Source organism: Archocentrus centrarchus, chromosome 12 (genome assembly GCF_007364275.1).
Source record: "Archocentrus centrarchus isolate MPI-CPG fArcCen1 chromosome 12, fArcCen1, whole genome shotgun sequence".
In the NCBI taxonomy this organism is placed as follows: Eukaryota; Metazoa; Chordata; class Actinopteri; order Cichliformes; family Cichlidae; genus Archocentrus; species Archocentrus centrarchus.
Genome location: NC_044357.1, coordinates 18,103,274 through 18,116,781, shown reverse-complemented (window position 1 = coordinate 18,116,781; position 13,508 = coordinate 18,103,274). Strand labels below are relative to the sequence as shown.

Here is a 13,508-nt window from a genome sequence, read left to right as displayed (position 1 = left end):
GACGTGTTGCTCAGCTGCGGTTGAAAGTGCACTACGCTAAACGACTAAAGGATGCACTACACTACAAATTGCGCTACATACCTGCCGCTTTATAACCAGCAGATAACCTGTCCGGATGATAAAACTGAAACAAGAAGTGGAAACCACAGGTGACTGTATCTTGTTTCCCACTCACCATAATCAACGAAAGCTCTCAGTTGTAAGTACTTCCATGTTTAATCTTTCGTCCGTTGCCTAAACCTGTGAGAGTTTGACAAAGTTGTAAGAAACACACAGCAGTTGTAATAAGTGTGTTCTGTAGACTATAAGATACAGATAAATCTGTCTATTAACCAGATGTAGTAATCAGTGTTCGTCCATGCACTGGAATAAGATAGATAGATAGATCCATGCAGAATCAATAGACTACTCTGTTGAAGTCAAATATAATATAAAAGCAGTAACAGATGAAAGAGGTAGCTAATCCTCTTCGTTTCATATTACATGTTCCACACTGTGCCTACAGGGGCTGAGTGTGTGCTGACAGGCAGCTATAAGATGATGCTCTGAGTGTGTAGAGAAAAACAGATAATAACCCTCCCTGGATCATCACCAAGGAGACAAAAACTCCCTAGAGTTGACTGCAGTGTTTGCTATAAAATCTCTTATGAGACTCATCCTATTGTACAGTGAAGGTAATCCCATTTTTCTTTCTCTGCTTTGATTATTTAAAAAAAGAAAAAAAACCTCATCTTTTTCTTTGTGCAGGTGTGTGTCTGATTTGTATACCACATACAATGGGAAAGTGCTGCAAATGCAATGGGAGACTGCTGTGCTTGTGCCTGCTTCCTTGTATGATGACTGGCCATCTTTTAATTTATATTGGGGTCTCCATATTCATCACCATTTCCTATGCTCCTCCAAAAATAAACCTGCACTATATTGCTACCGGGATTTCTGCTAATTCTTCATCTTTGGCGTCCCATCCACTTGGGCCTTTCTGGAACCTTCGTTTGGAAGACAGCGCACTGTGGAACCAATTGCAGCATGCTTGGGACCGTCAGCACAATCCACTACTGAGAGGAAACACAACTCTGATACAAAGGAAGCAAAGAGCTACATTTTTATCAGAGATTAAGAGTGAATGTCTTTCTGACAGCACATCGGACAAGTGTTCCCTCCCTCACATGCACAATTTAAACAGCTTGCCTGAACAGATTAGGGCATTTATCAGGTCAATGTACTACAGGGAGTACCCTCTTCTTATCAACCAACCTGGTATGTGTAGGAAGAACAACAGTAGCTTTGATCTGGACTCTCCCATACTCCTCATGGCTATCAAATCTCAGGTGGGGAACTTTGAAAATAGGCAGGCAATCCGTGAAACATGGGGATACAGTGGTCTGGTGAAAGGGGAATCAAATAAGAAAGATGGACTAGTGCGCACACTCTTTCTTCTTGGAAGGCAGGACTCAAGTACAGGTCCTCACCCAGACCTCAAAAACCTCTTGGAGCTTGAGAACCTGAAGTATGGAGATATTCTACAATGGGACTTCAGAGATACTTTTTATAATTTGACCCTAAAGGACTTGCTGTTCTGGCAGTGGTTCAAGAAGTACTGTCCCACTGCCATTTTTGTTTTCAAAGGGGATGATGATGTCTTTGTCAGAACAAATACTCTTCTGGATTACCTGCATAAGGAGTGGGGGGAGCACAAACTACGAAAAGTCTTAACAAATAAAATGGACATGGATTTGTTTGTTGGGGACGTGATTACTAATGCAATGCCAAACCGTGAGCCGTCCACTAAATACTACATACCAGAAAGTTTCTACAAAGGAGTGTATCCACCCTATGCTGGTGGAGGTGGGGTGGTGTATTCTGGATCACTTGCATTGCGTTTGAAAGAGGTGTCTGAGAGGGTCCACCTTTTCCCAATTGATGATGTGTATCTTGGAATGTGCCTGCACAGACTCGGGCTCTCTCCAACCCATCACCCGGGCTTTTTAACGTTTGATCTCCCAGCAGGAGACAGGGAAAATCCGTGTGCATACAGATCTGTTCTGCTTGTTCACAAACGGAGTCCCAAGGAGATGCTGACTCTGTGGAAAAAGCTCCAGAATATGCCTGGACAGTGCTGAAGCTCATTTGCCAACCAAATTGGAATCAGTGAGTACAGGATGAATGCTACCACCTTATTTAAAAAAGAAGCACTCACTCTGGCTTTGTCTTCATGTCGAGCAGGTAGTGCCATGTTAAGTAAGGTCACATAATGCAAATTTCCTGGGAAGAATTACAGAACTGAGTAGATTGATCTACCTCAAAGAGGGTTTTCATTAAAGCATCACAGACTAAGGCCATGTTTGTGGTCCTTTATTTACCACTTGTATGTATTTACACCTTCTTTAACTTAAAGGTTTTATTTTGCTACCTAAATAAATATTTTACCAATGTGTGAAGATTATACTTTAGACAGCTTAATAGCTGGAGAATATAAAATTTATAAAAATTTAGCATATCTTTAAAGATAAAGTGTTGAGTAGAAATATAAGTACATTAACAGGCACATTACAAATCAGCAGCACTGCAAAAACAGCAGCGATCACATATAAGTAAATATTTCCGCACTTAAAGTCTGAAATGTTTATGGATGACTGGAGTGTTTGGAGCTTGCGTCTCTTCTTTCTTCTTGATTATATTAGTAGTCCGTTCTTGTCTGGTCTCAGTTATTGATCTTGGTACTAATAGGCAGACAGTGGCTTCAGAGTAATGCAGTTGCAGGAGTCTATCTGAAGACCAGACGGGAAAGACTGTTGACACGATGAATGCTAATTGCAATATAGAAAAAAAACAAAAAACAGGTCTGTTACTACTGCTGTAGTTTGACTTAGATGTGCTTTTTAAGTGAGAAGATACTTAAATTAGGTCTGGAAATATTTATCTAATGATAAGCTTGGCCGACATCTAGTGTTGAAATGATGGAAATGCAGGTGATTGCCTGAAAACACAGGAGTGACGAGGCGGTTAGCAAGCCTGAGCAACAGCCCCACCTACTGGAGATCAGTGTGAATGACCAAACGGTTCCTGCAGAATTTTGATGGCTTCTAGTTAGAATATAGGAGCCAGGACAATCCCATGTTTGGGAAAGGAAGAAAAAGAAACTTGAATGGAACAGAACGTTGAATGTTGTTGTATCTCACAACAAGGAAACTCAACACTAACCACACTGAAGCTGCCATACTTTTCTGCAGTCTGTAAGGCTCCTACTCTTACAGACCGCAGGAGTTTAGACAGGAGTTGAACCAGGAAGCCGTCACCTGCCATCTGTCTCCAGACGGGAAGCTCCACATCCAGGCAGCCAAAGCTCCATGTGTTGAAGAGGCAGAGAGAGAGCTGACTATCAAGAGGAGCTCAGAGGACGAAACACAGCAGAGTGTGTGTTCACAGGCAGGAGAGAGCAGGACAGAGACACACAACAGCACACAGGACTAACCTGAAAACATGGACTAATATATATATGTTGATGCCAATGTAAAATCAATGTTTTGTTTTAATACAATTGAAAATGTACGATCCTATGTGCTTTTTTTTGTTTGTTTGTTTGTTTGTTTGTTTACATCTGATGATGAATAAATATTTTCAAACCCAAACTATATTTCTGTGTGTTTTATTGAAGTCATATATGAAAAATTGCTGGCCTGAATGGATAGGATTGATATTCCAGTAAGTATAGGATTGTTAATACAATTAACAAATGACAGTTTTTCTTTTCTTTTTTTTTATTAATCTTGCCATTTTATCACCCAAATGGATCACACTTTGATATTAATATAGCAGTGCTGTTTTCTCTTCTTAGTCAAAGCAGAATAAATATTTAAATAATTCATTTGTTCCATCATATCATTTGCAGAAATGGCAAGAAGTAGAATTTGATCATGCAGAGGAAAAAACAATCTTGTTCTCAATACCTGATGGGTTACTTGAGTGCACTGGTGACAGCATTTCATTTATCTCTGATCAAGTAGGAAAAAAAAATCATGTTATGTGTTATGTGTCATCAAAGGTAACTACACACTTCAGAGTGTAGAAAAGAAACCTCATTAGTTCAGTTAAAAGATATCAAAGTGATTAAAAAAACAAAGTGATTAGTTTATAGGCAGTCAACATCAGTCTTTCTTTTAAATCTACAGGTGTTGGTTAGAGAATTTAATTACTGCAGCATTTAAACAACAATAAAAAAATACTGACATACGTTTACTTTTTTATGCCAAATTATATAACTTTAAAAATTTCAAACTAAAGTCAAAGCTGTTAGTGACATGGCCTAAACAGATCAATGTAAAAATTTGTAAAGACGTCATCAAATATTTTATCAGAAAACAAAAAAAGTCAGACAAGAACTGCTCACAGTTGAAGACTGTCCAGATAAAGTTTTTGTTTTTAATTCTATGTTTTTTTGTTCTCTTGTGTGTCATAAATGCTGATTCTAGAAGGGAACTCAGTCGAGTGCATCCCTCCCCCATTTCAAATTTTCTATGTCCTGATAGTATACTGTGATAGATACCAGCCAATGCTGTCAAACTCCATCATAAAATACTAAATAACAAAGACTCGTAATTTATTTTATTTTATTTTAAAAACTGTACAATATAATTTTGTTTTTAATTTAAAAACTTAGTTCCACATGAAGAGGTAATGGCATATATATTCTGGATATATCTTAGTCAGTTTATGTAAAATAATAACATACTCTGAAAAAACAAATGAAAAAAAAAGGAAAAACATTTGCTGAGATATGAATTGTATATGTGATATTTTTGTAGGGTTTGTAGTTTAGTTTGCATTACTGTAAGTATTTAAGTTTAAAATAGGAAAAGACAATGAATACTGAACAGTAATTGCTTATACCTGAGTACCAAATTTCATCATGATAAATGAAAAATTCACCGAGATGTGATTTTTTTTAACTGCTTAAAAGTTTTGGTAACATTGACCTTTGACCTTGTACTGAAATCATAAGATCTTGGGCCTCGAGGGAATATTTCCACAAAGTTTCATCAGTTTTGGTTTAAAACCATTTTGAGTTACATCGCTAACAGTCACACAGAGAAACAAACAAACAGGGGTGAAAACATCACCTCCCTCCACCAATTGGTGGGAGAGAAAATATCATTTTGATGCCAGATGATTTGACTTTTAGAATTTAAGGATGTGATATATTGTATATCTTATAATTACCTGTATAGATTAAATGTAACAACTATAAACAATATAGTCTTCAGATCCAACAGGAATAATTCAGTGAAGTCATCACTCTGTTTTGCTGCAATACCCACAGATATCCACATCTGTGAGTATTGCATTAAAATAGAAACGCTCACCTATGATCTGAAGTCAAAGCTTATTACAGTTTTTTTTAATAACACAGCCTACATATAACATTGTAACAACCTGTGAAGAGGTCTTGAAATATTTTAAGAGAAGAAAGTCAGGCATGCAGTATTCACAATTCACGTGACGTCATGAGTTCTGTGAAACAGCTCCACCCAGTGGAGATCTGTGGCAAAGACCAGAAGTTCCTGAAGACTCTGGACCTTCTCCAGTTAGTGTATATAAACTGGGACAGTCTCACTGCTGAGACAGAAAGCAAGACAAGCAACAAGAGAAGAAAACAGACACCTGAACACTGTTTCATCTCACAAGAAGAGGACTCACCATTCAATACGCTGAAGATGCTGTGCTCTCATGGATTCCAGTCTGCACTCAGTCCATTCGTGGACTTCTACTGGCCTGTACGCAGTCTGTGGCCAGAGGTCAGACCTCTGTTCTACCAGCAGGATCTCCTGCAGAGAAACCTGCACGAGCTGCGCAGCAGTCTGGAGCTGATGGATAAACTTCAACACAAGATCCTGGAGGAGACAGAGCCTTTCCAAACCAGCATGACTGTGCAGCCAGTCTCCTTCCAGCTGGAGAAAGAGGGAGAGAACTTTGGTCTGATGCTGGACACTCGAGGCTTCTCCCCAGAGGAGCTGTGTGTGAGGCAGGTGGGCAGGAAGCTGAGAGTCAGTGGGAAGACAGAGAAGAAGCAGGAGGACGGGAAAGGCTCCTACTCTTACAGACTGCAGGAGTTCAGACAGGAGTTTGATCTGCCTGAAGGGCTGAACCCTGAAGCCGTCACCTGCCACCTGTCTCCAGACGGGAAGCTCCACATCCAGGCAGCCAAAGCTCCATGTGCTGAAGAGGCAGAGAGAGAGCTGACTATCAAGAGGAGCTCAGAGGACGAAACACAGCAGAGTGTGTGTTCACAGGCAGGAGAGAGCAGGACAGAGACACACAACAGCACACAGGACTAACCTGAAAACATGGACTAATATATATATGTTGATGCCAATGTAAAATCAATGTTTTGTTTTAATACAATTGAAAATGTATGATCCTATGTGCTTTTTTTTGTTTGTTTGTTTGTTTGTTTGTTTACATCTGATAATGAATAAATATTTTCAAACCCAAACTATATTTCTGTGTGTTTTATTGAAGTCATATATGAAAAATTGCTGGCCTGAATGGATAGGATTGATATTCCAGTAAGTATAGGATTGTTAATACAATTAACAAATGACAGTTTTTCTTTTCTTTTTTTTTTATTATTCTTGCCATTTTATCACCCAAATGGATCACACTTTGATATTAATATAGCAGTGCTGTTTTCTCTTCTTAGTCAAAGCAGAATAAATATTTAAATAATTCATTTGTTCCATCATATCATTTGCAGAAATGGCAAGAAGTAGAATTTGATCATGCAGAGGAAAAAACAAACTTGTTCTCAATACCTGATAGGTTACTTGAGTGCACTGGTGACAGTATTTCATTTAACTCTGATCAAGTAGGAAAAAAAAATCTTCATGTTATGTGTCATGAAAGGTAACTACACACTTCAGAGTGTAGAAAAGAAACCTCCTTAGTTCAGTTAAAAGATATCAAAGTGATTAAAAAAACAAAGTGATTAGTTTATAGGCAGTCAACATCAGTCTTTCTTTTAAATCTACAGGTGTTGGTTAGAGAATTTAATTACTGCAGCATTTAAACAACAATAAAAAAAATACTGACATACGTTTACTTTTTTATGCCAAATTATATAACTTTAAAAATTTCAAACTAAAGTCAAAGCTGTTAGTGACATGGCCTAAACAGATCAATGTAAAAATTTGTAAAGACGTCATCAAATATTTTATCAGAAAACAAAAAAAGTCAGACAAGAACTGCTCACAGTTGAAGACTGTCCAGATAAAGTTTTTGTTTTTAATTCTATGTTTTTTTGTTCTCTTGTGTGTCATAAATGCTGATTCTAGAAGGGAACTCAGTCGAGTGCATCCCTCCCCCATTTCAAATTTTCTATGTCCTGATAGTATACTGTGATAGATACCAGCCAATGCTGTCAAACTCCATCATAAAATACTAAATAACAAAGACTCGTAATTTATTTTATTTTATTTTAAAAACTGTACAATATAATTTTGTTTTTAATTTAAAAAACTTAGTTCCACATGAAGAGGTAATGGCATATATATTCTGGATATATCTTAGTCAGTTTATGTAAAATAATAACATACTCTGAAAAAACAAATGAAAAAAAAAGGAAAAACATTTGCTGAGATATGAATTGTATATGTGATATTTTTGTAGGGTTTGTAGTTTAGTTTGCATTACTGTAAGTATTTAAGTTTAAAATAGGAAAAGACAATGAATACTGAACAGTAATTGCTTATACCTGAGTACCAAATTTCATCATGATAAATGAAAAATTCACCGAGATGTGATTTTTTTTAACTGCTTATAAGTTTTGGTAACATTGACCTTTGACCTTGTACTGAAATCATAAGATCTTGGGCCTCGAGGGAATATTTCCACAAAGTTTCATCAGTTTTGGTTTAAAACCATTTTGAGTTACATCGCTAACAGTCACACAGAGAAACAAACAAACAGGGGTGAAAACATCACCTCCCTCCACCCATCGGTGGGAGAGAAAATATCATTTTTGATGCCAGATGATTTGACTTTTAGAATTTAAGGATGTGATATATTGTATATCTTATAATTACCTGTATAGATTAAATGTAACAACTATAAACAATATAGTCTTCAGATCCAACAGGAATAATTCAGTGAAGTCATCACTCTGTTTTGCTGCAATACCCACAGATATCCACATCTGTGAGTATTGCATTAAAATAGAAACGCTCACCTATGATCTGAAGTCAAAGCTTATTACAGTTTTTTTAACAACACAGCCTACATATAACATTGTAACAACCTGTGAAGAGGTCTTGAAATATTTTAAGAGAAGAAAGTCAGGCATGCAGTATTCACAATTCGCGTGACGTCATGAGTCCTGTGAAACAGCTCCACCCAGTGGAGATCTGTGGCAAAGACCAGAAAGTTCCTGAAGACTCTGGACCTTCTCCAGTTAGTGTATATAAACTGGGACAGTCTCACTGCTGAGACAGAAAGCAAGACAAGCAACAAGAGAAGAAAACAGACACCTGAACCGTGTTCCATCTCACAAGAAGAGGCCTCAACATTCAATACGCTGAAGATGCTGTGCTCTCATGGATTCCAGTCTGCACTCAGTCCATTCGTGGACTTCTACTGGCCTGTACGCAGTCTGTGGCCAGAGGTCAGACCTCTGTTCTACCAGCAGGATCTCCTGCAGAGAAACCTGCACGAGCTGCGCAGCAGTCTGGAGCTGATGGATAAACTTCAACACAAGATCCTGGAGGAGACAGAGCCTTTCCAAAACAGCATGACTGTGCAGCCAGTCTCCTACCAGCTGGAGAAAGAGGGAGAGAACTTTGGTCTGACGCTGGACACTCGAGGCTTCTCCCCAGAGGAGCTGTGTGTGAGGCAGGTGGGCAGGAAGCTGAGAGTCAGTGGGAAGACAGAGAAGAAGCAGGAGGACGGGAAAGGCTCCTACTCTTACAGACTGCAGGAGTTCAGACAGGAGTTTGATCTGCCTGAAGGGCTGAACCCTGAAGCCGTCACCTGCCATCTGTCTCCAGACGGGAAGCTCCGCATCCAGGCAGCCAAAGCTCCATGTGCTGAAGAGGCAGAGAGAGAGCTGACTATCAAGAGGAGCTCAGAGGATGAAACACAGCAGAGTGTGTGTTCACAGGCAGGAGAGAGCAGGACAGAGACACACAACAGCACACAGGACTAACCTGAAAACATGGACTAATATATATATGTTGATGCCAATGTAAAATCAATGTTTTGTTTTAATACAATTGAAAATGTACGATCCTATGTGCTTTTTTTGTTTGTTTGTTTGTTTGTTTGTTTACATCTGATGATGAATAAATATTTTCAAACCCAAACTATATTTCTGTGTGTTTTATTGAAGTCATATATGAAAAATTGCTGGCCTGAATGGATAGGATTGATATTCCAGTAAGTATAGGATTGTTAATACAATTAACAAATGACAGTTTTTCTTTTCTTTTTTTTTATTAATCTTGCCATTTTATCACCCAAATGGATCACACTTTGATATTAATATAGCAGTGCTGTTTTCTCTTCTTAGTCAAAGCAGAATAAATATTTAAATAATTCATTTGTTCCATCATATCATTTGCAGAAATGGCAAGAAGTAGAATTTGATCATGCAGAGGAAAAAACAAACTTGTTCTCAATACCTGATGGGTTACTTGAGTGCACTGGTGACAGTATTTCATTTAACTCTGATCAAGTAGGAAAAAAAAAATCTTCATGTTATGTGTCATCAAAGGTAACTACACACTTCAGAGTGTAGAAAAGAAACCTCCTTAGTTCAGTTAAAAGATATCAAAGTGATTAAAAAACAAAGTGATTAGTTTATAGGCAGTCAACATCAGTCTTTCTTTTAAATCTACAGGTGTTGGTTAGAGAATTTAATTACTGCAGCATTTAAACAACAATAAAAAAAATACTGACATACGTTTACTTTTTTATGCCAAATTATATAACTTTAAAAATTTCAAACTAAAGTCAAAGCTGTTAGTGACGTGGCCTAAACAGATCAATGTAAAAATTTGTAAAGATGTCATCAAATATTTACCAGAAAACAAAAAAAGTCAGACAAGAACTGCTCACAGTTGAAGACTGTCCAGATAAAGTTTTTGTTTTTAATTTTATGTTTTTTTGTTATCTTGTGTGTCATAAATGCTGATTCTAGAAGGGAACTCAGTCGAGTGCATCCCTCCCCCATTTCAAATTTTCTATGTCCTGATAGTATACTGTGATAGATACCAGCCAATGCTGTCAAACTCCATCATAAAATACTAAATAACAAAGACTCGTAATTTATTTTATTTTATTTTAAAAACTGTACAATATAATTTTGTTTTTAATTTAAAAACTTAGTTCCACATGAAGAGGTAATGGCATATATATTCTGGATATATCTTAGTCAGTTTATGTAAAATAATAACATACTCTGAAAAAACAAATGAAAAAAAAAGGAAAAACATTTGCTGAGATATGAATTGTATATGTGATATTTTTGTAGGGTTTGTAGTTTAGTTTGCATTACTGTAAGTATTTAAGTTTAAAATAGGAAAAGACAATGAATACTGAACAGTAATTGCTTATACCTGAGTACCAAATTTCATCATGATAAATGAAAAATTCACCGAGATGTGATTTTTTTTAACTGCTTATAAGTTTTGGTAACATTGACCTTTGACCTTGTACTGAAATCATAAGATCTTGGGCCTCGAGGGAATATTTCCACAAAGTTTCATCAGTTTTGGTTTAAAACCATTTTGAGTTACATTGCTAACAGTCACACAGAGAAACAAACAAACAGGGGTGAAAACATCACCTCCCTCCACCCATCGGTGGGAGAGAAAATATCATTTTTGATGCCAGATGATTTGACTTTTAGAATTTAAGGATGTGATATATTGTATATCTTATAATTACCTGTATAGATTAAATGTAACAACTATAAACAATATAGTCTTCAGATCCAACAGGAATAATTCAGTGAAGTCATCACTCTGTTTTGCTGCAATACCCACAGATATCCACATCTGTGAGTATTGCATTAAAATAGAAACGCTCACCTATGATCTGAAGTCAAAGCTTATTACAGTTTTTTTAACAACACAGCCTACATATAACATTGTAACAACCTGTGAAGAGGTCTTGAAATATTTTAAGAGAAGAAAGTCAGGCATGCAGTATTCACAATTCGCGTGACGTCATGAGTTCTGTGAAACAGCTCCACCCAGTGGAGATCTGTGGCAAAGACCAGAAAGTTCCTGAAGACTCTGGACCTTCTCCAGTTAGTGTATATAAACTGGGACAGTCTCACTGCTGAGACAGAAAGCAAGACAAGCAACAAGAGAAGAAAACAGACACCTGAACCGTGTTCCATCTCACAAGAAGAGGCCTCACCATTCAATACGCTGAAGATGCTGTGCTCTCATGGATTCCAGTCTGCACTCAGTCCATTCGTGGACTTCTACTGGCCTGTACGCAGTCTGTGGCCAGAGGTCAGACCTCTGTTCTACCAGCAGGATCTCCTGCAGAGAAACCTGCACGAGCTGCGCAGCAGTCTGGAGCTGATGGATAAACTTCAACACAAGATCCTGGAGGAGACAGAGCCTTTCCAAACCAGCATGACTGTGCAGCCAGTCTCTTACCAGCTGGAGAAAGAGAGAGAGAACTTTGGTCTGACGCTGGACACTCGAGGCTTCTCCCCAGAGGAGCTGTGTGTGAGGCAGGTGGGCAGGAAGCTGAGAGTCAGTGGGAAGACAGAGAAGAAGCAGGAGGACGGGAAAGGCTCCTACTCTTACAGACTGCAGGAGTTCAGACAGGAGTTTGATCTGCCTGAAGGGCTGAACCCTGAAGCCGTCACCTGCCACCTGTCTCCAGACGGGAAGCTCCACATCCAGGCAGCCAAAGCTCCATGTGCTGAAGAGGCAGAGAGAGAGCTGACTATCAAGAGGAGCTCAGAGGATGAAACACAGCAGAGTGTGTGTTCACAGGCAGGAGAGAGCAGGACAGAGACACACAACAGCACACAGGACTAACCTGAAAACATGGACTGAGACATATGTTGATGCCAATGTAAAATAGATTGTTTTGTTTATTCAAATGAAAATTTATGTTATTAAGTGCTTTTTTATTTATTACATCTGATGAAGAATAAATATTTTCAGAGCTAAACTATGTTTTGTCTGTATTTTATTGAAGTCACATGTGAAAAATGACCTGCGTGAATGGATAGAATGGATATTCCAGTAAGAACAGAATTATTAATGATCCTCAAATGATACAATTTTTTTCTTGGTTTCTCTTTCATGCAGGTCTTTCACATAAATGGATCATACACTGATATTCCTATTTTAGTATTATTTTCTCTTCTGAGTCAAAGCAGAATAAATATTTCCATAATTGAATAATTTCCATCAGAAGTGGAATTTGATCATGCAGAGGAAAAACACAAAGTTTCTGTCAACACCTGATGGATTCTTTGAGTGCACTGGTGACATTATTTCTTTTAACACTGTCCAGATAAAGTTTTTGTTTTTAATTCTATGTTTTTTGTTCTCTTGTGTGTCATAAATGCTGATTCTAGAAGGGAACTCAGTCGAGTGCATCCCTCCCCCATTTCAAATTTTCTATGTCCTGATAGTATACTGTGATAGATACCAGCCAATGCTGTCAAACTCCATCATAAAATACTAAATAACAAAGACTCGTAATTGATTTTATTTTATTTTAAAAACTGTACAATATAATTTTGTTTTTAATTTAAAAACTTAGTTCCACATGAAGAGGTAATGGCATATATATTCTGGATATATCTTAGTCAGTTTATGTAAAATAATAACATACTCTGAAAAAACAAATGAAAAAAAAAGGAAAAACATTTGCTGAGATATGAATTGTATATGTGATATTTTTGTAGGGTTTGTAGTTTAGTTTGCATTACTGTAAGTATTTAAGTTTAAAATAGGAAAAGACAATGAATACTGAACAGTAATTGCTTATACCTGAGTACCAAATTTCATCATGATAAATGAAAAATTCACCGAGATGTGATTTTTTTTAACTGCTTAAAAGTTTTGGTAACATTGACCTTTGACCTTGTACTGAAATCATAAGATCTTGGGCCTTGAGGGAATATTTCCACAAAGTTTCATCAGTTTTGGTTTAAAACCATTTTGAGTTACATCGCTAACAGTCACACAGAGAAACAAACAAACAGGGGTGAAAACATCACCTCCCTCCACCCATCGGTGGGAGAGAAAATATCATTTTTGATGCCAGATGATTTGACTTTTAGAATTTAAGGATGTGATATATTGTATATCTTATAATTACCTGTATAGATTAAATGTAACAACTATAAACAATATAGTCTTCAGATCCAACAGGAATAATTCAGTGAAGTCATCACTCTGTTTTGCTGCAATACCCAAAGATATCCACATGTGAGTATTGCATTAAAATAGAAACGCTCACCTATGATCTGAAGTCGAAGC

The 13,508-nt window shown here is 37.4% G+C and overlaps 4 protein-coding genes across 4 annotated transcripts; all 4 read left to right on the top strand.

The window, feature by feature from the left end:
• Positions 1-776: 776 nt before the first annotated feature.
• LOC115789622 (N-acetyllactosaminide beta-1,3-N-acetylglucosaminyltransferase 2) lies at positions 777-2,155 on the top strand. The gene has a single exon (XM_030743110.1). The coding sequence runs from the start codon at positions 777-779 to the stop codon at positions 2,118-2,120; it is 1,344 nt and encodes a 447-aa protein (XP_030598970.1). The 3' UTR covers positions 2,121-2,155.
• A 3,479-nt stretch (positions 2,156-5,634) lies between these two features.
• Positions 5,635-6,341, top strand: LOC115789531 (heat shock protein 30-like). Its single transcript, XM_030742983.1, has one exon. It carries the CDS (start codon positions 5,712-5,714, stop codon positions 6,330-6,332), a length of 621 nt encoding a protein of 206 aa, XP_030598843.1. The 5' UTR covers positions 5,635-5,711; the 3' UTR covers positions 6,333-6,341.
• Positions 6,342-8,497: 2,156 nt separating this feature from the next.
• On the top strand, positions 8,498-9,222 carry LOC115789543 (heat shock protein 30-like). Its single transcript, XM_030743002.1, has one exon. It carries the CDS (start codon positions 8,573-8,575, stop codon positions 9,191-9,193), a length of 621 nt encoding a protein of 206 aa, XP_030598862.1. The 5' UTR covers positions 8,498-8,572; the 3' UTR covers positions 9,194-9,222.
• Positions 9,223-11,356: 2,134 nt separating this feature from the next.
• LOC115789526 (heat shock protein 30-like) lies at positions 11,357-12,064 on the top strand. Its single transcript, XM_030742975.1, has one exon. The coding sequence runs from the start codon at positions 11,430-11,432 to the stop codon at positions 12,048-12,050; it is 621 nt and encodes a 206-aa protein (XP_030598835.1). The 5' UTR covers positions 11,357-11,429; the 3' UTR covers positions 12,051-12,064.
• The last annotated feature ends 1,444 nt before the right edge of the window (positions 12,065-13,508 follow it).